This window comes from Ictidomys tridecemlineatus, chromosome X (assembly GCF_052094955.1).
Source record: "Ictidomys tridecemlineatus isolate mIctTri1 chromosome X, mIctTri1.hap1, whole genome shotgun sequence".
Lineage (NCBI taxonomy): Eukaryota > Metazoa > Chordata > Mammalia > Rodentia > Sciuridae > Ictidomys > Ictidomys tridecemlineatus.
The window spans coordinates 112,150,251-112,177,948 of NC_135493.1; the positions used below are offsets into that span (position 1 = coordinate 112,150,251).

The 27,698-nt window shown below is 40.3% G+C and overlaps 1 protein-coding gene across 15 annotated transcripts in view; it reads left to right on the forward strand.

The window, feature by feature from the left end:
* Nucleotides 1-27,698, forward strand: part of Map7d2 (MAP7 domain containing 2) — a 110,782-nt gene that overhangs the window by 25,480 nt on the left and 57,604 nt on the right. For all 15 annotated transcript variants that reach the window (XM_078035040.1, XM_021732903.3, XM_021732899.3 and 12 more), the window contains 2 exons: nt 23,645-23,722; nt 24,830-24,993. In XM_078035040.1, the coding sequence (XP_077891166.1) occupies nt 23,645-23,722; nt 24,830-24,993 (242 nt within the window). The remainder of the gene's footprint in view (nt 1-23,644; nt 23,723-24,829; nt 24,994-27,698) is intronic.

The following is a 27,698-nucleotide window of genomic DNA, read 5'->3' on the forward strand; positions in this document are numbered from 1 at the left end:
AGCCACAATCCCAGCCTCTCTTTCTTTTTTTGAATATATCATACAGTTCACCCATTTGAAATGTACACTTGAACAGTTTTTTTAGCATATTCACAGGGTTGTGCAACCATCACCAAAATGAATTATAAAACATTTTTATCACCCTCCAAAAAACTCCACACGTATTAGCAGTCTATTTCCCCTCAATTTCTGACAGTAGGCAACCCATCTACTAATCCACTGCCTTGATGAATTTTTGGCCAGTTTTCTTTCATCCTTGTTTAATTAATAACTTCCCCTGTCTAAATTATAACCAAGTCACCACTCTTCTTCCCCTCCCTGTGCTATTCTTATCTTTTTTTGTTTCTTCCTTATCAAATATAAGCAGGTTTGCTATAAATCTATCCTTAAGTAGTTCCCAAACTGGATGAATTGGTGGATAGGACACAGCTGCAAGAATCCATCCCAAAAAGCAGGGATGAACACTTGCATGGTTGGGCACTGGAATGCCCTTACAAGTCACCTGCCTTCATTCTGCCACTAGAAGACTGGATTTCTTTTCACTGACTGGGTTGCGGGAACAACAGAGCTAGGCCAGTGAGAGAGTGGGGTCAGAAGTTGCTTTGAAATAGATCTTTGACATGGTCTGGGAAGCAGTTCCCAGTTCTTGCCGGGAATTTTAGATATTATAATTTCTTGTGGATAATTAGAACATTTTATTATTTAGTATTAGCCACTGGTAGCTTTAATCAAGGTAAACCATCTTGCTCAAAACAAATAACCTTGACAAAAGAGGGCAGGTTGTCAGGGTCCAATTTAATAAGTCTGCTATTGTTTTGGTATCTTTGAAAAGATATCAGCAGTGTTTGTTCCTTGGCATGCTATATATCTTCCATTACATCTCCATATAGCTGGGAATGGGACAAGTAACAGCAGGCCCTTGCTGTGGAATTTTCTAAACCATATTAGAAAGAAGCACAGTGTTCTCTTAGAACAAGATCTGCCCTGCCTTTCCTTATGTTCTGCATTAGATTTTGATTGGGAGAAATAGAATTAGCTGTTTGGGAAAAAGTTGTGGCCTTTGTTGTCTGTTGTTTTCTTTCTTTCTCCTTTTTTTTTTTTGCAGAGCCAGGGATTGAACCCAGGGCCTTGTGCATGTGAGGCAAGTACTCCATCAACTGAGCTATATCCCCAGCCCTTAATTTTTTATTTTGAGACACAGTCCCACTAAGTTGCTGAGGCTGACTTTGAACTTGCCATCCTCTTGCCTCAGCCTCCCAAGTAACTGGGGATTATAGGTGGGTGCCACCATATTCAGTTGTTTTATTTCTTAAAAAAGAATATTGTGAGCATTCTAATGATAGAAGTTCTATGTTTGTTTTATGTAGGGAGGCCTTCTAGACTATCTAAAAGGGCTGGGTCTATATAGCTCAGTGGTAGACTGCTTCTCTAGCATGCATGAGGCCCTGGAATCAATCCCCAACACTACAAAAAAAAAAGAGAGAGAGAGAAGGAAGGAAGGAAGGATGACGGACAGGAAAGAAAGAAAGAAGGAAGAAAGAGAAAGAAAGAAAGAGAGAGAGAGAGAGAAAAGAAAAGAAAGAAAGCTGGCGTGATGGTGCACACCTATAATCCCAGTGTTGGGAGTTGAGGCTGGAGGATCACAAGTTCAAGGCTAGCCTCAGTAATTTTGTCTCAAAATAAAAAGTAAAAGACTGGGGATGCAGCTCAGTGGTACAGCACTCCTGGGTTGAATCTCCAATTTTGAAAGAAAAAAGATTGAAAAAAAATAGAGAATCATAGAGTCAGTCACAGAGAGCCTGGAGTTGCTTAATGCAGTGTTCAGACCCCCAGGGGACCAGGGACTAGAGATTAGATGTCTCCCAGAGGCTTTTTTAGTGTTATCTGGGAAACTTTTATTTTCCTAGACCTCAGTTCCCAGTCAATAAAATTAAAACACTACTTCTTACCAGATGTGGTGGTGTGCACCTGTAGTGCTTGCACTTTGGAGACTGAGGCAGGGGCATCCCTTGAACCCAAGGTTTTGAAACCAGCCTGAGCAACATAGTGAGACCCTATCTCAAAAAACAAACAAACAAACAAAGCTGGGCATGGTGGCACACTCCTGTAATCCCAGTGGCTCAGGAGGCTGAGACGGGAGGATTGACAGTTCAAACCTAGCCTCAGCAAAAGCAAGATGCTAAGCAACTCAGTGAGACCCTGTCTCTAAATAAAATACAAAATAGGGCTGGAGATGTGGCTCAGTGATCAATTTCACCTGAATTCAATCCCCAGTACCAAAAAGAAAATCTACTTTATGGGGTTATACTAAGTATCAAATGCAGATATGTGTAAAGAAGGCAACATGTTGCCTTGCATGGGTCAGACATGTAGTAGTCATTTTGCAACATGTTGCCTTGCATGGGTCAGACATGTAGTAGTCATTTTAAGCCTGGAAAAGACTGGTAAGTTTGTTTTGTGGTACTTGAGAATGAGCACTCAGACCAAGCCAGTGAATTTCTTGGTCACAACATTCTTATGATTATTTTGCCCAGAAAGGGTAAACTATGTGACCAAGAATGTTGACACTCCTTTATCCTGTCTGTCTACCTTGTGCCAGAGTCCTGTTATCACAATATCTTGATTACAGCCAACCTGGAGGTGGCCTCAACAGCTTGCCAATGCAGTTTTCCAGGCAGTATGCCTGTTAGTCAGGCTTGGCTGGAGAAGGTTGTGTGAGTAAGGTTGCAGTGGGCTGTCCTGCAGTCCTCCTCCTCTGTTGCAGTGTCCTTTGAATGCCGTCCAGACTTGAACCTGACTGAATGACAACCTGGTAACACACTTTTCTCTGCTTTTACAGCAGCACATCTCTTCTACTTGTTATTTGAATCAATCCATGTTCTCTTCTAGTTTATTTCAGCAATGTCTCTTTTAGTGTAAAATCCTCAGAAGATATTTCTAAAATGACTTTGACAGTGTCTAAGGACAGGTGCTTAAAAGAAACTCTTGGTCTACTCTGCAAATGTTTATTGAGTACCTAACATGTGCTAAAAGCCTGTGATGTGTGATAGATCTGACACAGCCCTACCTCTCCAAGAGCTCAGTTTGGTAGAGATAACAAGCGAACAAACCGATTCCTCTATTTCTGTTGCAAAGGCAGAAATAACCTTGTTTTATAGAGGAGGAAAGGAGGCAGAGAGAGCTGTTTATGTTACATAGCTAGTGTGTGGAGCTGTACTTCTCTTTTAGCAGCATGACAGCGCAGGCTTTTGGTTTGGGATCACCCCTTTACTGGCTGGCAACAGGGCATCCACACAGAAGCATGAAAGATTAAGGAGGCTATTTACCTAACAGCCATTCTTTCCTTCTTACAAAGCTTTGATGGGGGTATATAATAATGGGGACAGGCTGAGTCACTTCAAATCAGTCATTTTTGTGGGTCCATTTCCCTTTCCCATGCATTCACTCTCCTGTCCTCCCTGGCAACATGTAGTCCAGTAAAGACTAAGGAAACTTAAGAGGAAGACCATGGGAACACTTTCTGGAATCAAAGAGAAATGAACATGAAAAGGAAGTCCCATCCTTTCTATTTTGGCTTCTACCTTCTTCATTCTACTTGGAGTACTTTCCTGTGAGAATTTGACATTGGAGCTGTGGCACCATCTTGTTATCACAAAGGGAAACAAATTAAGGATGGCTGAGTGGAAAAACCAAATGATGGGCTGGAGATATAGCTCAGTTGAAAGAGTGCTTGCCTTGCATGCACAAAGCCCTGAGTTCAATTCCCAAAAGCAAAAAATAAAGTAAAATAAAAAACCAAGTGATCTTGGATCTTTCAGCTTCCAACCACTAAACCAACCTCAAGATGCTTTCCTAAACACCTCTTGATAAATGAGATCACAAATGTCTTATGGTTTAAGCCTGGGCTTCTCTCAGCCTGTGGTCCGTGGACCAGCAATATCATCATCACCAAGAAGCTTCTCAGAAATGCAAATTCACAGGGCCCACCCTAGCCCTTGAATTAGAATCTTTGGGTGTTGGACCCAGCACTCTGTGTTTTTACAAGCCCTCAAGGTGACTCTGATGAAAACTCAAGTTTAACAACCACTGGTTAAGCCATTGTTGTTTCAGCCCAGAGTATTTCTTTTTTTTTTTTTTTTTATTGGTTGTTCACAACATTACAAAGCTCTTGACATATCATACTTCGAACCTATGTGATTCTGCAATCTGTATTTGGGGTAAAAAATGGGAGCCCAGAGTATTTCTAAACTGATCTCAATAGGTCCATAAGGAAAGATCTGCCATTTATCAGTTTTCTGTGTCAGGGAAAGGACCAACTATGTACTGTAGCCAAGGATGCCAGTGGCTGACACTAATGCATTGGTTTAGTAAGTTTGATAATACTCTTTGCAGAGGAGAGGAATCAAACCTGTTTGTGTAGGTATTGAATTGTTATTCTCTAACAAAAAGAATTCTTGATTCCATTAAGAAAAGGCTGACGGGAAGACACCAGATTGAAGGGTCTCATAGATAGGCCAAAATGTCTAAGATCTTCTGACAGTCTGTTCTGGACTGAGATCTGCATAAATAATGGTAAACAAGATAAAAGGATGGGGAGCTGGAGTAGCACAGCTGCAATGTTGGGGAGGAAAAGTAGGACTATAGGAACACTTAGAATGCCCCTTCTTGGGATACAGGGATGGAGCAGGAATTGCTTCCTGGAGGAAGTAGCCATTCATCCTCAGTGCTCAGAATATGTGTGTATGGGGTTGGTTGGTTGCTCTAGGCAGGAGTCAAAGCATGTGCAAAGACCTGGAATCAAGACAGACCTAGACTTCTTCAAGCAAGAGACAGGAGCTCAGTGTGGCAAGGAGAGCACAACTCCTGGGAAATAGTTCTGTTCAAGCTCTTAGACCCAAGGGCACATCTGGGAAAACAGATTGAGATATAGATAAGATGTTTAAATGACTTATTAATGTGGGTTCTTATTGTCTTAAACAGAAATAATTTATTTACTGCTTTTGATTATGACCTACTAAATAGCTGCTTGGCTGAAGCAGACCCTGTCACATAGACACTGCTTTCATTGTCCTACCCTATCCTTTCCTGTTCCTCTACATTTTGCTCTTAGATAAAATACTGATATATACTCAGTCCTGTGAGCAGGGGCATTTGTTAACTATATGGGACCTTCATCACGCTACCTCATCTCACTCGGCCTCCATTTTCTGTTCTTGTGAAGTAGACTAAGACAGTATTTCCCTTACTTGTCTTATCTATTTTAAGAACCATCTGGGCTGCTTGTTGAAAATTCAGTTTTTCTTCCTCCTCCTGAGAGATGCTGAGTCACAGTGTCTGAAAAGACTTTGAGAATCTGTGTGTATGTATTTGTATCAGGGATTGAACCCAGGGGCACTTAACCACTGAGCCACATCCCCAACCCTTTTTTATTTTTTAATTTTGAGGCAGGGTCTCACTGAGTAAACTTAGTGCCTCGATAAGTTGCTGAGGCTGGCTTTGAACTTGTGATTCTCCTGCCTTGACCTTCCAAGCCCCTGTGATTAAGGCATGTGCCACCAAGCCAGGCAAGGGAATCTGTATATTTTTAATTAGCTATATTGGGGATACCGGTAATTTATATGCATCCATATATTTGTAAATATAATTTACATGTTCTGGAATCAGACTTCCTGAGTTTGCATCTCATCTCTTCATGTATCAGTTCTCTGACCTTGAGAAACTTAACTTCTTACTTTCCCCACCTGAATAAAAGACACACTGATAGTACTTACCCTTAGATTTGTTGGGAAATTTAAATGAGTTTAAACATGTAAAGCTTTTAATACTGGCACAATAGATGCTTGTTTTTATTGTATTGTTTGATCATTATCTAAACTGGCTATTGGTAAAATTTCCCATTCAGCTATTTTTCAAGCTCCTAAAATTCCTTACAACCAAGCATAACTCATCCTCCCCCCAAGTCTCCTGAGCTACTTGTCTATTTCTGCAAATGGTGCCAATCACTGTTCCCCAGTGGAAGAACAATGGAAAACTCAGTCCCCGAATCAGCTCTCCTCTCTATCCTTTCCACCTCTATGGAGTCACCTGTTTGTGTAGCATCTATCTCTCAGTGCTAAAGTTCATCTTTTCCTTTCCATTCACATTCTCATAAGCTCTTCTCTTAATTATTCATTCATTATGTGACTGAAGTGGGGGCCAGGGTTTCCTTAGGACCCATCTGTGGGCTGAGAACTAGCAATAGCTGAGAAGATAAGATAGGGTGCAGGGTAGACTTTAGCAGTGTGAATGGCAGGGCAAGGAAAGGAGAACCAGGCCCACTTCAGGGCTACCCTGTGTTTGAAATGCCTTTATCTTTTACATGTCCTCTATGGACACCTTTCTGCATAAAGTGAAATAGACTGAATACCTTGTTATTGGCTTGAATGATCACCTGGAAAGAAATGCTTAAGATACTGTTTTACCTCATGCCTGCTGTTTATTTTTGTTTCTTATATTTGGTGAGCATCTTGGCTATGCATGACATTATACATCTTTTTAAAGATATTTTTATTATCTGTTGATAGACCTTTATTTTATTTGCTTATTTTTATGTGGTGCTGAGAATCTAACCCAATGCCTCACACATGCTAGGCAAGCACTCTACCACTGAGCCACAACCCCAGCCCTCCCATCATGCCCTGTTCTTTAGCAGAGAACTCCAGTTTTAAAATATCAGAAAATCGATGCTATGCTGGATAAAAGCTCTGTGTGCCATATTGATGAGTAAAACCTCAGGTTACCTTGGGAACACAGACATCCTTCCTGTTACTATAAAAAGAGACACAGTAGCTATGGTTGTGAGGTAACCTACATTTTTCTAATTCTTTATGGTAAAAACATGCCCAAAGAGAACTGCTGTATTTTTAATAACTTTGATCAAGTACATAAGACTTCCTTTCTGATCTGATCAAATCAAATAAACTCAGTTTTCAAATGTTTATGGATTCTTTTTTACAGGAATCAAAGCTGTTTCCATCCATTTCTATTCTCCTTTTTCTCCTCAGTGCTCATAGTAAGTGAGCAGGGTATTTGTTGTAAGACACAATATGAATTGTTTCCATCTGCAGAGAATATGATTAAGGGTATGATTTGTACGAATGCCCTTTGTACTAATGCCCAGTAGGGCCTATGAAAGCTGCATGAAGGCAGATGAACAGATTTGACCTCCCTGGTGTGATCTGTTGTAGGGGTGGCTTGGCCGAGTAAGCCTCTCTCTCCAAATTAAGTCACAAATTCCCACCATAGTTCACTGCACTGCTTTCCAGGAAATGGGGGTTTGGGAGTGTATGTTCAGAAATTATTGGTGTTAAAATTCTTTCTATTAATGTATTTAGCCATAGTCCTTCCTAGGTGAACAGATTATGCCCAGTGATGCTGTCCAACACCTGTAACAAGTTTATTGATTCTATGTTTTTGAAGAATATTTAAATATGATGAATATTGCCACAAAAGGCTACAGTTTTTAGCAAAGCTGCCCAAGTAGGAATCGTGCTTATTCTTTTATAATTGTCTGGCTTTTTTGTTTATTACTGTATGGTGATGTAGGATGAACCAAGGTGTATATAATTTGAACAACCCCTCCCAGTTGTGACAACTCAAAAATGTCTTCAGACATTACCAAACACTACAGGACACAATCATCCCTGATTGAGAAACACTGTATTAGAGTATTTTTAAAGGCACTAGTTATTGGTCAGCTGTAATAGAAGTGTGTGTGGTGATCTTTTAGTGTGACATTTTGGCTAATTTAAAATAATGTGGTGAATCCATCAGTTGCTGTGAGGACTAGCATGCTTAAATAACAACAGCATATTATTGTCCTTTGCTGACAGATTTTGTAGGTGAAAGGAAATCAGGATTTACAAATGCATATATTATCATTTTTTCCTTCCTGCCATGTGAAACAAGGAAAAAAACAGTGATAGCTACATACTTAGGCAAAACCGTAACACTATAGTAAACTGTACAAAAGCACTTTTCTTATCTGTTATTTTTATATGGCAGGGTCCTTTTCTGAGTCACATCCAAAAGAAGTCTATGCATGTCTATAAACCTTGGGATTTGTTCTGTTTTATAGAAGTCTTTCCCAGAAATAAATACTGAGTTTACACATTTTGTCTTTGTTTTGTCGGTATCATAATCTGTAGTCTGAACTGTTTTTAAATAAAATTTTGGCTACTGGTAACAATAAGTAGAGCTTTCAGATTTATTGTTTTTTTTTTTTTTTTCCCAAAGAGAACTTTAGTGAGGAAGGTGGGTGGAGGTAAATTTAATCAACAAGCTGCAAGGTTATTTAAAAGGCCAGCTGGACTGCCCTGAATGAAGTTGAGTAGGGGTACAATTTGTGCTCTGCTCCTGTGGTTTGAAACAAATCTATTTGTGCCAAGAAGCTTTTTATTCAAGTGTCCTTGAAGATTGTCCTCATTTAGGAATTATGTTGTTACTGTCCTAAGGATGCCAGACACATAAGTTTGTAGACTGGGGTGGAGGTTAATCCTGCTGGGTGTGCTTTTCAGAGAAAAATAGAACAGGGGTTGCAACTCTCAAAATAATTCTAAGTGTCTCCAAATTGTTTACAAGAACGCCTTTTTTCTAACCTTTTTGCTTTCTTTTCATATTTTTTTTTTTTTGAAACTGAGGAATCCTCTTGGAACCAAGGCCAGCTAAACTAAAGCCCCATATGTCAGAACTTCTCCATTTCTAAAGGACCTGAGGCCAAGTCCAGAGACCCAGCCCTTGCACTCTGCCCATGGTAGAAACCTCTGATTGCTTTGCTGTTCATGTTCACTATGTTATCTGGTGCCAGCCCCACTTGCTTAATTTTGTATGTGTGGTGATAGTCGCCCCTGATAGGATGAATAGCATTCAGATTCTTGTGGCTGAAGATCAGGCACATAATAACAATTCTGTAATGACCAGAAGTGCACAAGGCAAGGGAACATGGAGATGGAAGTGTAGATGTGTAGCCACCATACAGGAAAGAAGGCTAGGAGGATGGACCTCAGTGTGGAGTCACCATGTTGTCTCAGGGAGCCTGAGCTTTGCTGTTTAGGTTTTATTTAAGTAGCAAATCATGCTAATTTTATTTAAAGTATGCTGTGCATATTGGTTTCTTTTGAAATTATACATATTTGTATTTCATTTATTGTAGAAACACAAGAATCCAGGTGAATCCTGCTTCCTAAAGTAGGAGCTAGGGTGGAAGTTAAGCTTTCCCATCATAGTTCAGTAGATACTTAATCAATTGAGTTTAATTTTTCTAACTTTTCTCATCCTTAACTACCTTTAAGCTTGTTAATTTCACCTTCTAAGAGAATTATCAGCTCAGCACATCAAGCTTTTGAATGCAAACTTGTGACCTCTTAAGAAATTGTAGGGGGTTTCCTAGGGGAATTTCGTGGGATTCTTGGGAAAACAAGTCCCTCTTCCTCTTCACAGAGCCATAGTGAGGATTTGGTTACATGGGAAATCTAGGGTTATTATTTGTAGCTTTGGGTAGACATGACATATGAAAGGTGGCCAGCTCTGTGTTTTGCCTTTCTATTTTTGTTGTAGCATTAAAATAAATATGATGTATTATATATACTACAATGCACAGATTTTATGTGTACCATCAATGAGTTTTGGCAAATATGTGCACTGCCTTGGCCCAGGCCCCTTTCACAAGCACAGTATTATTTGAACTGTCAGGGACCCAGCCTTCCAGGCCCAATGCAGAAAGCAGGAATTCTAAGTCCAGTGGGTCTCCTGCTAGTTGCTTAGGGCAAGCTGGAGATATTGTTGATTTGAAAGCAAGGATTAAAGATTATGGAACAATAGGGACTAGTTCTCAGCTGAAGTAGTAAACATGGTGTTGATGAGATGATGGTAATGATATTCAAGAATATGAATGGTTTCCAATTGTTTGATATGTCCTAAGCACTTGCATTTACATCCTCATTTAAGGACCATATATATCTAAACTGATGATGATAATGATGATAGCTAATATTTAATATGTGCTAAGAGCTTTACATGTACAGTTGGCCTTCCATATTTGAAGGTTCTACATCTACAGATTCAACCAAATGTGGATTGATACATTTGGAAAAAAATTGCATCTATACTGAACATGTACAGACTTGTTTCCTTATCATTATTCACTAAACAATACAGCATAACAGCTGTTTATGTAGCATTTACATTGTATTAAGTATTATTTTAAAATATTTTTTATATTTATGGATCTTTATTTTATTCATTTATTTATATGCGGTGCTAAGGATCAAACCCAGTGCCTCACACATGCTAGGCAAGTGTTCTACCACTGAGCCATAACCCCAGCCCTGTATTAAGTATTGTAAGTAATCTAGAGATGATTTAAAGCATACAGGGGCTGGGGGTGAAGCTCAGTGGTAGAAAGTATATGGTAAGATACATGTAGGTTATATGCAAATACCACACCATTTTTATATAAGGTGATTGAACATCTGCAGATTTTGATATCTACAATATCCCAGAACTAATTTTCTCCATATACTTAGGGATGACTTTATTCTTCATTAAACTTCACGTTATGACACAATATTGTTATGCCTGTTTTAACAAGTGGGGAAAATAGGCTTAGAACATTCCCCAACCATCACCCTGGTATTGCTGGTATTGCACACCAAGCAGGGATTTGACTGAGCCATTCCTTTATCTCATCACATCCCATTCCTCTTTCTCATCATGCTCCTTTGTGCATCACTGAAAAAATAGCTTCTGAATACCTACATCCCTACATTGGCGCTCCTTCCTTTAGTTGGCATTCCCTCTCATTGAATCAGCCAAACAGGCCTCAAAGCCAAGCTTTCCTATTTAGTAGCTGTATGACTTTGGATAGATTCTTAACTTTTCTGGAGTCTCAGTTTCTTCACTTGCAAGAAGGTATCTGCCACCTTTAGGATTATTGTGAATTAAACAGCAATTATAGAGCATAGTACCTGGCAGAAAGTAGTTGTCTAAGAAATATTGTCTTTAGAAAAATTCTAGCCCATGAACATTCTCAAAACTGGGCACAGTTGGATTTTATAATTTGGCACATTTTCTTTTGGTTCTTTGAGAACTTATTTACCATATTGAGTTGCTGGGGCAAAAGTTCCTAGAATAGCTGAATATGTATGTGTGAATATAATTAGGCAATTTACTGTTGAAATGTTGAACAGCATCATGATATATGCTTTCATAATTAGTATTTGCGAAATGTCATCTTTGTTTTTTTTTTTTTAAAGAAATTACTTAGCTGGGATTGTGGCTCAGCAGTAGTGCACTTGCCTGGCATGTGTGAGGCACTGGGTTCAATTCTCAGCACCACATATATATAAATAAATAAAGGTCTATCAACAACTAAAAACAAAAATAAAAAAAAAAGAATTACTGGGCTGGGGATGTGGCTCAAAAGGTTTCACGCTTGCCTGGCATGTGTGAGGGATTGGGTTCGATTCTCAGCACCACATAAAAAAAAATAAAATAAAAATATTGTGTCCACCTAAAACTAAAAAATAAATATAAAAAAAGAATTACTTATACTGCTAAAGAAAGAATCTCCTTTCTATTGATTTACCAGAAGGGGGGCATATGTGTACATATTCAGACAAAAACAAAAGTAACCAGTAGTCTTTGTAGAAGGTGAGAAATCAAGAGGACATTCATCTGTTCCTAATATAATTTTGTGGAAAAAAGAATGTTCTCCCTGGGTTTCTGATGGCAGTATTTTAATGCACTCTTGTCTTATGCCTGTTAGAAAAGGTAGCCTTGTTTTCTAGGCATGTGTTCAGTGGAAGAGGGAGAGCAACAAATAGAGATGTGTGCTGGATACAGTTAAGCAGTCTTGTCATTTAATCCTCTCTGTAACATAGGTACTACTCTTATCTCCATCTTACTGGGAAGAAGGCTTAGAGCAGTTCCTGCAGAACTTCACTGTTATGCCTTTCAGTTACCCTATGCAGACTCTTCTGTGGCAGATTGGTGATGATTATATGCCAGGAGGTGAATTAATTCTTCTTATTATTTGACCTGGCTGTCAAAGTGTTTATGCTTTTTGCATTGTTTGGACTTAATCCAGTTTTGCATTTGGGAAGAAAAAAAGAAACTGGTCCCTTAACTGTGCAGTTGTCAATAAGAAAATCATTGAGAACTCATTGGCATTGTTTAATAATACTCTTATCTGTATTTTCTGAATAATGTAATTCAGCTGTTTTAGAAGGAATCCTCTAGGAATTTAGTGAGCATATTTTATAAAAAACAATAACAACTGGATGCCATAGCCCACGCCTGTAACCTCCCCCCGCCCCCAGTCTCCAGCTGCTGATCTACTATGTTGGCTGGGCAGACTGCAAGAAGCCAAGAAGATAGAGTTCTTTTTCAGGTAGATGGATGGAACACATCCACCTCTCTGTTTGAACACAGCCTTGTAGAACCCTTTCATCTGGAATTTAATGATTTGGGGGCTGGAGTTTTAGTTCAGTGGTAGAGTGCTTGCCTAGCATGTGTGAGGCACTGGGTTCGATTCTCAGCACCACATAAAAATAAATACAAAAATAAAGGTCCATCAACAACTAAAAAATATTTTAAAAGAAATCTAATGATTTGGAATTTAGAAAGTGCCAAACATACATTAAATTGACTTTTCAGCAATTTCTTTTTTGTGCATTATACACAGGTCTGATTGAGCTTTGATTTTAACATTGTTCAGGGTTGATTTATTGATGTTCTCAGAGTGCTTTTAATGGATATGAATTTTATTTTGAAGAAAAATTAGGTTGCCAGACAAGAATCTTCTTTATTTCTTACTGTTGGTTTTCTTCACAGTCCATTGCATTAAAGCAGTCATCCTGGGGCATGGAGGAAATTGAGATTTAGCTCTGCACTGAAAGAAATTTAAATAAAAAATTTGAGTGACTATAATTCAAGTAGAAAGTTTGTGGGATGGTAATTGGTTCTGAGATTTTAAATGAAAACTATTGGGAATATGTGATGCTTTCTGAACAAAAACACTATACCCTCATGCGACAATGAAAAAGATTCTAAGTTCTATCAAATGGTTTTTCAGTTCCCACTGGTAAGATTAAAGTTCAGTGAGATTTCACACTTGATTTTTTCCTGTCATTTTTATATTCACCATTACCCCCATCTATAATTTTTACCTCCTGCTCTTCACTAATCTGAATCTCATCCCACCTCTCTTCCCCCTGGAGAGTAGCAGTCTAGGTGAAATCTCATTGTGTTCAGGGTCAGGAAATAACTAGAGTCTTCAGTTTCATCTGAAATTATGTGGGTCACTTGATTTTTGGAGTCTCCATTTCTTTTTCTTTTTTTTAGAAAATCTTTTTTTAGAAGGGTATCAGGGGGAGGGAGAGGAGGGAAAGGAGAGGTACTGGGGAATGAAATTGATCAAATTATACTGTTTTATTGTGTGCATGTATGAATATATTATAACAAATCAGGCTGTTATGTATAATTATAATGCACCAATAAAAAAGAAAAACAAAAACAATAAGTACGCTTTGGAACTATTAAAAGAAATTCTTTTTAAAAATATTTTTTTAGCTGTTGATGGGTCTTTTTATTATTTTATTATATGTGGTGCTGAGACTTGAACCCAGTGCCTCACACATGCCAGGCAAGCGCTCTGCCATTGAGCCACAACCCCAGTCCCTGGAGTCTTCATTTTATTAATCTGAAAACATAAGCCCCTTAAGAATAAGGGCCACTATGGAAAGTTCTTCACATGCGTCATCCATCACAACAGCTGTTTATCACAACACATTTATTATTGGCAAATTTTCAGCACCACCCCTCCTTTTTAATAACATAGTAACAGACTTATTTTTCTTTCATCTTTCCAACATTCATTTTTGCTCCTCAGTTTTACATGTGATTTTTGCATACTCAAATAAATCACATTCATATTTGGAAACAGATACATCACCTGGATGTTTGGGAAGAAAAGGAAATATCACTTAGGAGACCTGGAAGAAGGCCATACTCAAATTTAACTGAACTGGATTTTATTTATTTATTTGCTCATTTGTTTATTTGGTGGCACTGGGGATTGAACCCAGGACCTTGAATATGCACTGTGCCCCTGAACTAATCCACAACTGGACTATGAATTTTAAACCTTGTTGTGAGACCCTTCCTAAGGTGGTTTTTTATATTATTTTCTTTTTCCATTTTGGTACTAGGGTAGGGATACCTAGTCATTTTTATTTTTTATTTTAAGGCAGGGTCTCACTAACTTGGTTAGGACCTCTCTAAATTTCTGAGGCTGGCCTTGAACTTGCAATCCTCCTGCCTCAGCCTCCCAAGCCACTGGGATTACAGGCATGCACCACTGTGTCCAGCTTGTATTATTTTTTGCAAATTTTTATTGCAATACAATTCAACAACATACCCTTTTTAAAAATATTTATTTTTTGTAGTTGGACACAATACCTTTATTTATTTATGTATTATGTGGTGCTGAGGATCAAACCCAGAGTCTTGCACATGCTAGGCTAGTGCTCTACCGCTGAGCCACAACCCCAGCCCAACAACATACCATTTTAAAACATAAACTTTAGTGTTATTTAGTACATTCATAATGTTGTGCAGCCATCACCACTGTCTAAAACCAGCACATTTGTGTCACCCCAAAGAAACCCTGAACCCATTAGCAGTCTTCCACAGCGTCTCTCATCCCCTTTGTTCTTTTTTATGGCTAAATAGTATTTCATGGTATGGATTACCCAGTCAACACTTGTTGGCCATTTGGGTTGTTTCTACTTAGTGGCTGTTACAACTTATGACTAATGGTGCTGTGAAAACTCATTGTCAGATTCCTTCTTTTTTGTACATGCCAACATTTTATGGAAGGGTATTCTTCCAGGGAGCTAAGAGTGAGGGGAAAGGAATATAAGCCAGAGAAGGAAGGAGAAGAAATAAAAGATGATACATCATTAAGCAGATCACAACTTTGCAACTAAATACAACTAGTTGCTTGACCCACAGGCCATGTCCAGAGAGGGTGTGAGATGCTTGTGATTTGGGATAGTTCACTTCTAGAAAAAAGGGCGAGAATTTTTATAAGTCAAGTTGTCTCTTGTTGGTCAAAATGCATCTCATGGGGCCTTAGCTCCTTGTATTAGTCCATTTTTCATTACTATAATTAAATACCTGAGGCAGGCTACTTTATAAGGAAAAGAGGCTTATGTTGGCTTATGCTTCCGGAGGTACAGGGTCAAGGAGCCACATTGGGTGATGGCTTTCTTGCTGGCAGAGCCCTAAGTAGTAAAGGGCATCACAGAACAAGAGAAGGGGGGCATGCTTGTGTCTGTATCTCTCTTCCTCCTCTTATAAAACCATCTGGATTCAATCATTGGGGACTCTACCATAATGAGTTTATCTAATCCTAATCATCTCCTACAGGCCTCACCACTTAAGTACCATGGTTGAATTAAGTTTCCACACACTTAATACTTCACAGTGGAGACTAAATTTTGACACATGAAGGCTTGGGAGACAGACAAACCATATCTAAACCATAATACCTCGTTTTCCTCTGGATCATGTTTTCCTCACTGCCACAGGGAACCTCTACAAATCTGCTGGTCAGTAGCAAAGTGCCCACATCACTCCATGTCAGTTGGTGCCATTTGTGGGTCTACTCTGATGGGGGCCATAGTGGGAAGCAGCTTCCAGTGTATGGTGACTGAGGGAACAGCATAATCATCACTAGAGCAGTTTTGGCTGAGAAGTGAAGCATGTTGGTGGAGTGCCAGTGTCCCCAGGAAGGTGACACTGGGCAGTACAGGGTATTGTGAAAACTGGCTCCAGGGCAATAGATGCTCAGAAAATGCTGCTGATTTGCTTGCAGTTGATTGTTGACTGGCCTTCTGGTTCTGCTGTTGTGTAACAGACTGCCCCAAAACTCAGTGGTGTGCAATACCACATTTTTTTTTTCTCAGGTTTCTGTGTGTTGCCTGGGCTTAACTGTTTCTTGCTTGGGTCTCTCCTGAGATGGCAGTGGTGACTGGGCTGGGCCAGTTGGTAGTGGCTCCAGCTTATCTCAGATAGGCACTTCCCATAAGACACGTGGCTTGACTTTCTCACAGTTTGGTGGCAGCGGAGCGATGTGTGTTCCAAGATGGTGAGTCCTCTGAGCTAGTGTTCTTAGACAGTTCTGTCACCCCCTTGTAAATATGGGAAATTGAAGCTTCAAAAGTTTCAGTTAAGAGGGTTGGGTCATACAGAAGCCATGGGAATCATCATTCTTTTTCTGGTGCTGTCACAAGGACTGTAGGAAATAAAGAAACATGTCTTTCTTTTTTCTTTTTTAGGTACTGGAGATGGAACCCAGGGCCTTTTGTATGCTAAGCAAGCAGTCTGCTACTAACCTACCATTCCCTTATTTTATTTTATTTTTATTTTGAAATAGAATCACCATAAGTGCTGTGGCTGGCCTTAAACTGAATCCTTCTGCCACAGACTCCCAGGTAGTTGGGATTATAGGCATATGCTACCACACCTGGCTCCAGGAAACCTTTTTTAATACCTATCCTGGGTCTGCCGCATGGTAGGTGTTCAGTATATGTCACTGCACCCCCTTTATGAACTAAAGAGAGCATTTATCAAGTACAAAATACTGTATAAGACCCTTTGAGGGCTATAAGAAGAAATAGGATTCAGGTCCTACCCTTAAAAAGCTTACATTCTGGTGCAGGTTGTGGCTCAATGGCAGAGTGCTTGGCTAGCATGTGTGAGGCACTGGGTTCGATTCTCAACACCACATAAAAATAATAAAGGTCCATCAACAACTAATAGAATATAAGCTTCTTCTTCTTTTTAAAAATATTTTTAAAAAGAAGAAGCGGCTTACATTCCAACTGGGTTGTAACTCAGTGGTAGAGTGAATGCCTAGCTTGCATAAGGCACTGGGTTCAACCCCCAGAACCACAGAATTAAAGGTGCTTGTATCCTGGTTGGTAGATTAGAAAAGGAGGAGTGGTGAGAGGGAGCCTATGGAGGTAGAGCTTCCTGTGCTTGAGGACCTCAAAGAAGAGAGGGAAGGACCCCAATGTGAAATAAAGAGGAAAAATGCTGTGAGAGAGTGCTGATAGGATTTATAGGAAAGATTTGTGTATGTGTGTGTCTGTGTGTGTTTTGGACCATGGGGAGCAGTGGGGGAAGTTGTGTGTCTTTCTTTACCTCCTTCCACAACTCTAGTAGGATAATGGTTACAATGATGGCTAAAAATGTTTTTTTTTTTATTACTTCAGTTGTTGATAGACCTTTATTTATTTATATGTGGTGCTGAGAACTGAACCCAGTGCCTCACACATGCCCGGCAAGTGCACTAACACTGAGCCCCAGCCCCAGCCCTCTTGTTTGTATAGACACTGCTGGTAGAGGTTTTATTTCTTTGTTTTGCTTTACAAATTGGGAATTTTCATCAATAGGACATAATGTTCATGGTCTATTCATTCAGCAACATTGAGTGCCTACCAATGTTGGGGATTCAGACATAAGACAAGAGTTTAAGTCCAGTAAACAGACCAGACAATAGTATGTAAGAGCAAGGATGAATGCTGGAGGTGGGCAGGTGATTGATCATTCCTTTGGAAGACATATTTGGAGGCTCACTCCTCTGGGCTCTGGACATATAGAGGGGAGCCACAGGCAGGGCCTTGCCCTCAGATTCAGCAGAGCTCTAGACCAATGGCACTAATAAGCTATAGGCCCTAGATCAGTGGCATTAGACTCGCTGAGACCTTGTTAAAAAAGCAGACTCTTGTCTCACCCTTGATCTGCTCCATCAGAAACTTGGGGTGGAGGTAGGTGTATGATTTTCAGCAGTCTGTTTTCACAGCCTTTCGGCTCTGATGCATGTTCCAGTGTGGGGAGCAGTTGGCTTGGATAGTTCTTAGGTCTGGCTGCACATGAGTATTTTATGGGAAACTTTTAAAGCACCAAGGCTTATGCCACACTTGAGAATGACTGGACAAGAATCTGAAAGGGGATCCAAGCATGTATGCATGTGTGTATATGAATGTATGACACAGACAGAGAAATGTTTTATATCTTGCCTATATCAATATCAACACGCTGGTTTTGATATTGTACTACCGTTTTGCAGGGTATTACTACTGTATAGGGTATATGGTGTCTGTGATCTTTCTTTTTTTTTTTAAGAGAGAGAGAGAATTTTTAATATTTATTTTTTAGTTCTCGGCGGACACAACATCTTTGTTGGTATGTGGTGCTGAGGATCAAACCCGGGCCGCACGCATGCCAGGCGAGCGTGCTACCGCTTGAGCCACATCCCCAGCCCCCTGTGATATTTCTTATAACTACATGTGAATCAACAATGACAATGTAATCACAATCACCTGGGGAGCTTTTGCACTATAAAGCCAAAGTTGAAGAAGTGGTCTTATCTCCTTTAAGATCATCATAGTACTAACTGGAATCACCGCGAGGTAGGAAAGAGTCCGCCCCCATGAGGCCATAGAGAACAAGGCACCAGGCTACTCCTGAAGCAATCAGGGCTCCCTAGAGATACTGAGTTGCTGTCATTGGACTATCTGTTGGATGAGCTCTTTGCTCTGGTTTCCTTTTTTTCTTGGACATTGCAATTGCACAGATGTGAGTGTGATTGGGGAGGTTGTTTTAAAATTGATGCAATTAATTTTTAAAAGTCAAACACAGCTGGTTCTCCTTAAAACGGTATTTCAGTAATGGTTCTTACCAGTACCATGAATAATTGACTAATATCAGCTCATTAATATTCTAATAGTAGAGTGCTTCAGGCTAATAAAATTCATTTTTAAATTAGTTTTTTTCAATGTGTTGCTGCAGCCCACGGATAATGGGAAGTTATGCTAAAGAAGGGCAAATCAGTGAAATATGAGATTTTATGCTGTTTTTTTAAAATATAAAATAGTTGTTTAGCTGCTCAGTATTCCTGTTTTTAATTTCCTATGATAGAGGCCTTTTTCTCCATTTAATTCTATTTCAGAAGTACACATTTACCTGAAGACTATTGCTCTAGGAAGCGTTATTGCATCAAGAGTGGGGTAGGGATGGTCCTGATGTGAGCACCCTCATTCTTCTTCTAGGTAGGGTTCCTCAGCTAGAGTGTCCCCTGAACTCTGTTTGTCTTGGGTCCCTCCCAGGGCTTCACATTTGTGCCAGGGTTTTTTTTGGGGGGGGGTTCTTTTTTATAATTAATTTTTTCTAAATTTTGAGGTCATTGTTGATTCACCTCTAGTTATAAGAAATGTCACACAGAGATCCCATGTAACTTATACATAATTTCCTCAATGGTAATGCCCTGCAAAACTATAGTGCAGTATCACAACCAGGGTATTGACATTGATATAGGCAAGATATTTCCATCACCAGTGGGACCCCTCATGATGCCCTTTATAGCTGCCCACTTCCTCTTGCCCCTACCTGCTCAATCCCTGATGAGCGTGGCTCTGTTTTCCATATGTTCTCATGGGATTTAAGTATAAAATTAGGTCCTGTTTTGTTTTTTTTTTTAAAGAAACAACCTGTGGGTGTAGTTCAGGGGTAGCATACTTGCCTAGCACGTGTGAGACCATAAGTTCCATCCCCAGCTCCACAAAAAAAAAAAAAAAGACACATACACACACAATAAATGAACATGTGCAAGGCACATGGGATAGAAGACTGTTGGGTAGGAAAATTTAAACTTGAGGATTTCAGGCCATACATAAAGGCTTCCTTGTGGAACTGAATTCAGCATTAACTTTTGGGTATATTGTGTCTTCAGAAGTCATCTCTGGTGTTAGTGTTCATGATAGTCTTTTGGGATTCCTGTAATTTACATTTGGCTATGTTTTGATAGTGGTAATAGTTGATAAAGTTCATGGCCTTCTGGTTTGTGCCTTAGGATGAATCTAGGGCCCTCTTGACATCCTCTGGAGGGTCACTGATAGTTAGAGGGTGAAAACTGGGGATGCAAGTTAATTATTTGATTCATCTTTGAAAGGATGTTCTCAGAGTGTTTGCTTGATACTCTGCAAACAGAAGAGACAGATGTTGGGTGGAGGAAAGGAGCAGGCCCACCTCAGCCAGCAAAACCCAACCCTGATTGAATTCAGATCTTCCTTTTTCATATTTGCCTCAGAGCATCTAAATGTGAAAGGAGAGAATCAAAAAATGAGCTTCCATGCTTCTCCTTTAGCACTGCATTACGGTAGCTACCAGCTACATGTAGCTATTGAATGCCTGAAATATACCCAGCATGACTGAGGACCTGGGCTCATATTTAGTTTTTTTAAATTTTTATTTATTATTTTTTAAAAAATATTTATTTTTTAGTCATAGGTGGATACAACATCTTTATTTTATATTTATGTGATGTTGAGGATTGAACCAAGTGCCTCATGCATGCTAGGCGAGCGCGCTACCTCTGAGCCACAACCCCAGCTCCTATTTTTATTTTTTTAAACATTTATTTTTTAGGGCTGGGGATGTGGCTCAAGTGGTAGCGCGCTCGCTTGGCATGCGTGAGGCCCGGGTTCAATCCTCAGCACCACATACAAACAAAGATGTTGTGTCCGCCGATAACTAAAAAAATAAATAAATATTAAAATTCTCTCTCTCTCTTTAAAAAAAATATTTCTTAGTTGTAGGTGGACCCAGTACCTTTATTTTATTTTTATGTGGTGCTGAGGATCAAATCCAGTGCCTCATGTATGCCAGGCAAGCACTGTACCTCTAAGCCACAACCCCAGCCCTCATATTTACTTTTATTTTAAATTTAAATAGCCATGTGTGACATGTGGATGACAAATGGACAGCACAGAGATTCTAAGTTGCCTATGTTGGGTTGTTTGAGTCACTCTACCCACTTTAGTAGGCCAAAGCTGATTTGCTTGGCATGAGCAAGGAGAAGCCTACAACTGTCCCCATGGTCCTATCCCAGTTTCCCACCTATCATCAGCCTCTACAATATTGCTGAGCAAACATTTCCAAATAATCAGTTTGAGGAAGAAGCAAATAATTAGCCTGCTTGTCCATTCACTGCATCTGTGCCTAGCTGTGCCCGTGCTTGGCTCATAAAACTGCCTTTTTCATGCTTCTCTAATGAGTTAGACTCACATTCTGCTCTTAAGGTTTTCAAGCTCATTCTTGGGACCAGGATAATATTTGTTTCCTGTGTGACCTAGTGATGCACCTCAAAAAAAGAAGTGTGGTTCTTGGAGTCAGGTTCTTGCTTTGGTGTCTGGCTTCTCTACTTCTGATGGTGCTACCTAGGACAAACTAGTTAACCTCTCTGTGCTTCTGTTTCTTCCCCAATAAGATGAGGATCATAAATAGTGCCTCTGTCACCAGAGCGTGGTTGGGCCCAGTAAATTCAGGCAGTGCACTTGGTCCATAATAACTGTTATATTTTCACTTCCTTTTATGATAACACTACTGATATGACTTGAAGATGTGATTCTTACAGGTACCCACAAGGGGGCAGCCTAAAACCATGCATATCTATGGAACATTTGGTCCTTTTTCTTCTCCATTTTTCTTTCTTTTTGGCCTGCTTGAAGAACACTTTCATTAGAGATAGGGCAGGCCCAATATCAAGAAGGTGGTGTGGGTAGTATGAAGCAAGGTTCAGGTTCTAGTTGGGTAGGGAGGTTGATGTGGGTGCTAAAGGAAACATCTGTCCACACATTCTAGGCTTTTCTTTGTAGCTTTTTACATAAATTCTTAATGAAATTCTTGATGTAGGAACTAGAATCTGAAAGTGTTTAGAGAAAAGAAAAACTTGACTTTATCTCTCTGCCCTTGACTTCATGCCTGTCTTTGGAGCATTGCATGTGCACCTTGGAGCCGCCAGGTAGTGAGGAGAACAAGTTATAGAAGAGAGATCTCTGTGGGGAAGGAGGATGAAACTAGGACTTCACAAACTGTGGGAGCATGGGGCATCATGGGTCTTGGGAATGGTGGGGTCTTGAAAGTTGGTGTGGTTTAAACAGGTGGGAGTGGGAGAAGGAATGGTATAAGCCAGAAGGTAGTCCCGATGTCAAGTTAGGAAAAGAGAGTCATATTGGGTGTGTGTTGGGGGGCTGGAATGGTTTGAGATGTGAGATGTTGGGCCTTTAAATTTATAATAGTCATAATGTTGGGAACTTCATAATTAAGAATTGACTAAGAACAAACATGGAGAATAGCACTTAAAGTCCAGGGTTAATTTTCTAGTACTTCTCTCTTAAATTTTAGTATCCCCAGTACTTATAAAATTAAACTAAGTTTTAAAACTAGACCTACAGCCCGCAAAATTAGACTCATACAGGGAATTGTGACAACCCAGTGTTAGCTATGTTATTCACCATCTGTATTTCCACTACCTCCATAGCAGGCCAAGCTTCCAGTCCTCCCTTCTGGATATCAAACAGCAAGAGCCTCCCTGGAAAGAGCTGAGGTTGCTATGGCAGCAAAGCATAGTGTGAAGTCAGTTGGTGCTCCCAGAGAAGAAGGCCCAGGGACTGGGAATGGGAATGTGGTAACATTAGCACTAAAGCCAATTTCTCCAGAATGATAGGCTTAAACAGCATGTAGCAAATACTCATGAATAACCAATTGTAACAGAGTGCAATTATTTCTAATTTCAAAACAGTCATGAAGATCCATTTACTCTTTAATTTAGAAAGCCTCTTAGGAGCCAGGCACGGTGGAGTGCATGCCTATAATCCCAGCAGCTCAGGAGGCTGAGACAGGAATAGCCAGCTTCAGCACTTAGCAAGGCCCTAAGCAGTTTAGTGAAACCCTGTCTCAAAATAAAAAAGGATAGGGGTGTGGTTTAGTAGTTAAGCACCCCTGGGTTTGATCTCCAGTTACCTCCTCCCACCCCCCCCAAAAAAGAAAAAAGAATAAAAGCTCCTTAGGGTCCTGCAGGGGATGGGTAGAGATGTAGAACTCTAAGGATATTTCCTGGAATGGGGGGGGGTCACTGTCTTTTGTTCCATTTTATTTGTTGTAGATATTTGAATGACAACAGGAATATCCCATTATTTTCCTTTCTTCTTTGTGATTCTTAGATACTAAGATTGACATCAGAGCAAATTTGGCAGAATTGAAATTGAACATGAGAGTTACAGTGCTCTCCTGAGAAACACTCTTGTGTCCCTTAGCAGTTGGCTCTTTCCAGAAAATAAAATGTTCATATCTATGTAATAATTGGTATCCAAAGTCTTGTACATTTTTATGCTTCTCCTCTCCCCCTCAGGTTTGGTAACAAGACTGGGAGAGGTTTGGTGAGCATCTCTGCTCGGTCATTTACTACACTTTCAGACCCTTCCAGGATCAGACCTGGGAACAGGATTAGGGAAAGGGTTCTGTCCTCCCATGCTGGTGTTGGAACCACTATAGCATGGCTTGGCAGGTACTCATGGAAGCCATAGCTACTGCTCTACAGCTGTTGGGGATTGGTTGTATATGTGCATGGGGGGCGTGATAGATGCTCTGCTTCAAATGAAGAAGCAACAGTGGATGATGTGTGTGCAGCCAGACCCAAGGTGTATATCCATAGGGGAAGAGTGAAGAACTTAAAATCATCATGTTTTCTCTCTTACAGGTATGGATGGATTTTTAAAGTCAGATGAGAGACAAAGACTAGCCAAAGAGAGAAGAGAAGAAAGAGAAAAATGTCTGGGTAAGTTGTACACTTGGACTGGTTAGGTCCAAGGAAGTGGAGAGGTGGTGAGGACCTTTTCTAAAGGTCCTAGGAAATATGCAAATGAACGCAAAGAGAGCTAGGACAATTGCTAGGAGTGGATCCACATGGAGACTGGTATGTTCATAAACATTGCATAATTTTCCAAACAGTTCATTTAGTCACTCACTTAGGAATCATTAAACCTCTTCTGTGTCCTAAGCACTGTGCTTGGGGCTGTGGGCATGAAGGCAAAAAAAGAGAACTTTGAGCAAGTCGTTAAGCCCTCAAGCATTCACTGTATGCATTCACTCAGCTCTTTTCTGAACATCTAGAAGAGTCATCCTCAGGAAAACTAAGATATTGGCACTTAAATCATTTTCTATGTTACATCAGGGTGCCTTGGTTGAGAAAGTCTGTCTTGTATGCTATAGATAGATAAGTACAGGGTGTTCTCCACAGGGTGCTGTGAAGTAGGTAGATGATGATTTCCCCATTCAATTGAGACAAAAGAGGAGCTTTCGGGTTCTTGCTTGGCTTCTTCCTAAACAGTTCAGGCATTGCCTACTTTGAGGAACCATTCCATGGTTTGACCAGGTGAAGTTAAGGGTCCTTAGTTTCTCAGAGGGAAAGCCAATCTTTTCCATGTGTTTTATCCCTTTGCCCAGCTCAGCATCTGCTTGCTACATGCACAGTTAAACACATTTGAGTGAATGCACTCTTATAGCTATCACGTTTCAAGCTAGTGTACAGTTTAGCCATTGTGCATAAGTTTGACTTAGTGATAGCAATAATAGTCAGCTCCCATGTGTTGGAGCATTACTGTGTACTTTATGTGCATTATCTCATTTAGTTGTCACCATATTGTGATGTTGCATACATGACTAACCATAATCTTCACTTCACAGAAGAGGAGATGGAGGCACAAACAGTTAACATGCCCAGGATTACCCAGCTAGTGATGGAGGTCTCAGGAACTTTAGTCTCATCACTGCATCCTAGGATCCCAGTAGACTGTTTTGCTGTTCACTCTTGTTTCTGTGTTATTATTCTTAATTCATGCCACATGGGGTGCTCTAGAAATGACCTTCTGCTTTCCTTCACCAGCTGCCCGGGAGCAGCAGATCCTGGAGAAACAGAAAAGAGCTAAGCTCCAGTATGAAAAGCAAATTGAGGAGCGATGGCGGAAACTGGAAGAGCAGCGACAACGGGAGGATCAAAAGAGGGCTGCTGTAGAAGAGAAGAGGAAGCAGAAGCTCCGAGAGGAGGAGGTAAAGCCCCAGGAGTCCCTCATCCCAACCATCTTGGCAGCTCACACAGAGTGTAGTGCTGAGAGCACCTGGACATCCTACCCAGCTCCAAGGTATAAGAGAGACTTGATCCTGTATCTTCTCCCAGTGGCTCACCATATGCTCTTTGAGCATGATGACACAGTGATCCAGTGGAAGAAGCACTGGCATAGTAAACAGACTTATCTATTCAGTTCAGATGTCACTTTGCTATATGACTTTGGGCAAGTGGTTGGTGTCTCTGGGCCTTGATTTGCTTGTCTCTGCATTGAGGAGGTTGGATTTGGTGGTCTCCCAAGAGCTGTTCCAGGCATAACCTTTTCTGACTCTAAGTTAAGGCTCACAGGGGATTGTGGTTAGGGTAATACAGTCTGGAGGGTTGTCCGTGTTTCTAGGGCAGATATAAGGCCAGAGTGTGAGCTGTGAGGGTCAAGAACAAAATGATCCTGTGATTCACTGCTGGAAAATTAGTTTACCCTCAAATACAAAGATGCTAGTGTATTTAAATTTTACTGTAGTTCCTGCTTTAATCATTCTTTCTTTCCAGTTACCTTTTAAAAAAGAAATATAATGCAGTTACCCCTACAGAGTCCTTTATTTCTAAACTGAAATGAATTTAGAAAGCATATTTGGGTAATAGATTTTCTTAACAAGAATATATTAAGGATGTAATCATAGCCGTGTATCAGGTGATGGTCATTTTTTATTCATAAGGTATAATGATGTCTTAGTATGAACAATATAGCAATTTGTTAATCTCCAAAACTGTAGGATACAAAGACTTTTGTATAAATTTAGTATTTTTAAAAAAAATCTCTGAGTGGTTGTTTTCTACTATATATATTTACTACTTCCTCTTTTTTTTAACTTAAAAAGCACATATGAACATGAATACACACACAATTAGATCTATCTTTACCTACAAAGCACCCAGTTCCTTTGTTCTTCTTAGCAAATAAAGATCTAAGCAATGCTCTTAGCCATGGTTCACCATTGTTGACTGCTGTCGAACTGCTGTAGTTTCATCTGCTCAGCTCTACCACTAAGCATCTGGTGGCCAGGGGCAAGTCACATATCCCTTCTAATTCTGTATCCTCAGCTCCAAACAAAAATGGTTACAGGAATTAAAGGAGTTGACTTTTGTGAAAGTGTCCAGCAAAACACCTGGCACAGAGTAATCCCTTAGAAAAGTGAGATTCTCTCCACTTAATTCATTTGATCTTGGCTGAAGCAAGGTGAAAAGAGAACTACCTAGAAGAGATTATGGCACAGAGTATATATACTATTTTTAAAAAAGCCACAGAGCGACAGTGTTTCAGTAATTTAGGACCAATTTCTTCTTTCTCAACCTTTGTACTTCTCATGAGTCACTGGACTCACCCATTTTCTGCCCATCCTCCATTCCTTGATGACTTAGAGCTTGTCCCCTTCCCCCCAGCCTCTTCATTTTGATTTTTGACATCCTCTAGGATTGCTGATTCAAGGGAAAGCTTGTCACTGCTGCTTCCAGGAAGGAGCACTGTAAAGTGTCAAGTTACATGTTTCCTGTGTTCTGAAACATCCTATAGTGTCACAGGGGTTCACTTTTGAGGCAATTTCTATGTTTAATTTTCCTTTATAGAACATTAGTACTGGGGTTGGGGCTATGGTTCAGCGGTAGAGTGCTCACCTAGCACATGCAAGGCGCGGGGTTCTATCCTTAACACCACATAAAAAATAAATGAATAAATAAAATAAAGATATCATATCCAACTACAATTTAAAAAATATTTTTTAAAAAAGAACATTAGTGCTATTAGTTGCATTAAGTACTCACACACCTCCTCCTTGCCTATGAGGGAATGTTATGCCAGATGGTTGGTCCACATGCAGCTGAATCTTCAGAGGTTTCACTTCTGGATGATTTTCCATTTGCTTCTGTGCTTTCTTGCACCCGTAATGTGGTGGTTATGGCGGGTGGGGAATGGTTCCTGACTCTTGTCAGCTTAACAACAAGCTGAGCTTGCTTTTCTGTTCTCCCTGAGCATGGTAGGGCTGGGCAGAGAGCTGGGCTTAAAAAGGTTGTGTAGCAACCCAAGGAAGCAGAAGCCTTTCTCTGCCACCTGCTCCTACCCTTAGGGTCCCAGGAGACCCAGATGTAGCTTAGAGACTTTTCACATACAGGCTGGCCAGTTAACCACATTGGTGTTGGTAATTACCAATACAGAGGCTTATTTGGCATTGTTTGTGCTTGATCTTCAGAGAAGGGGAATGAGACTGCACTGCAGAAGCCCCTATCCAAAGGAAGCCCTTTGTGGTCACCCCCATGGTTCTTGAAGAGCTCTGTAAGAGTTGTTGTATGCTAAGTACCTGGTTGTGGAGATTGTTGAGTCCTTTCTCGGTGCCAGACTTAAGTTCTTTTTGTCATGCTCTGTCTCTTGTCAACCAAGGAAAAGGCTCAATGGGAAGATAGTTCATCCTGTGCAGGCCATTTTGCTTCTGTAGTCTATTGGGAAATGCACATATTGCCCAACAAGTCCTACGTCTCTGGGTCTGATGTTTAGGAGATAAAAAGAGGCCTGTTAGCTACTCACTCCTACCCAACCCTGACCTGGCTTCCATCCCTGTGGTTGTCATGATGTTCTTGGTAACTCTTCATGTCTGTGCCAAGGCAGAAGTGGATGGTGTCTCAGGACCCCCACCACTAC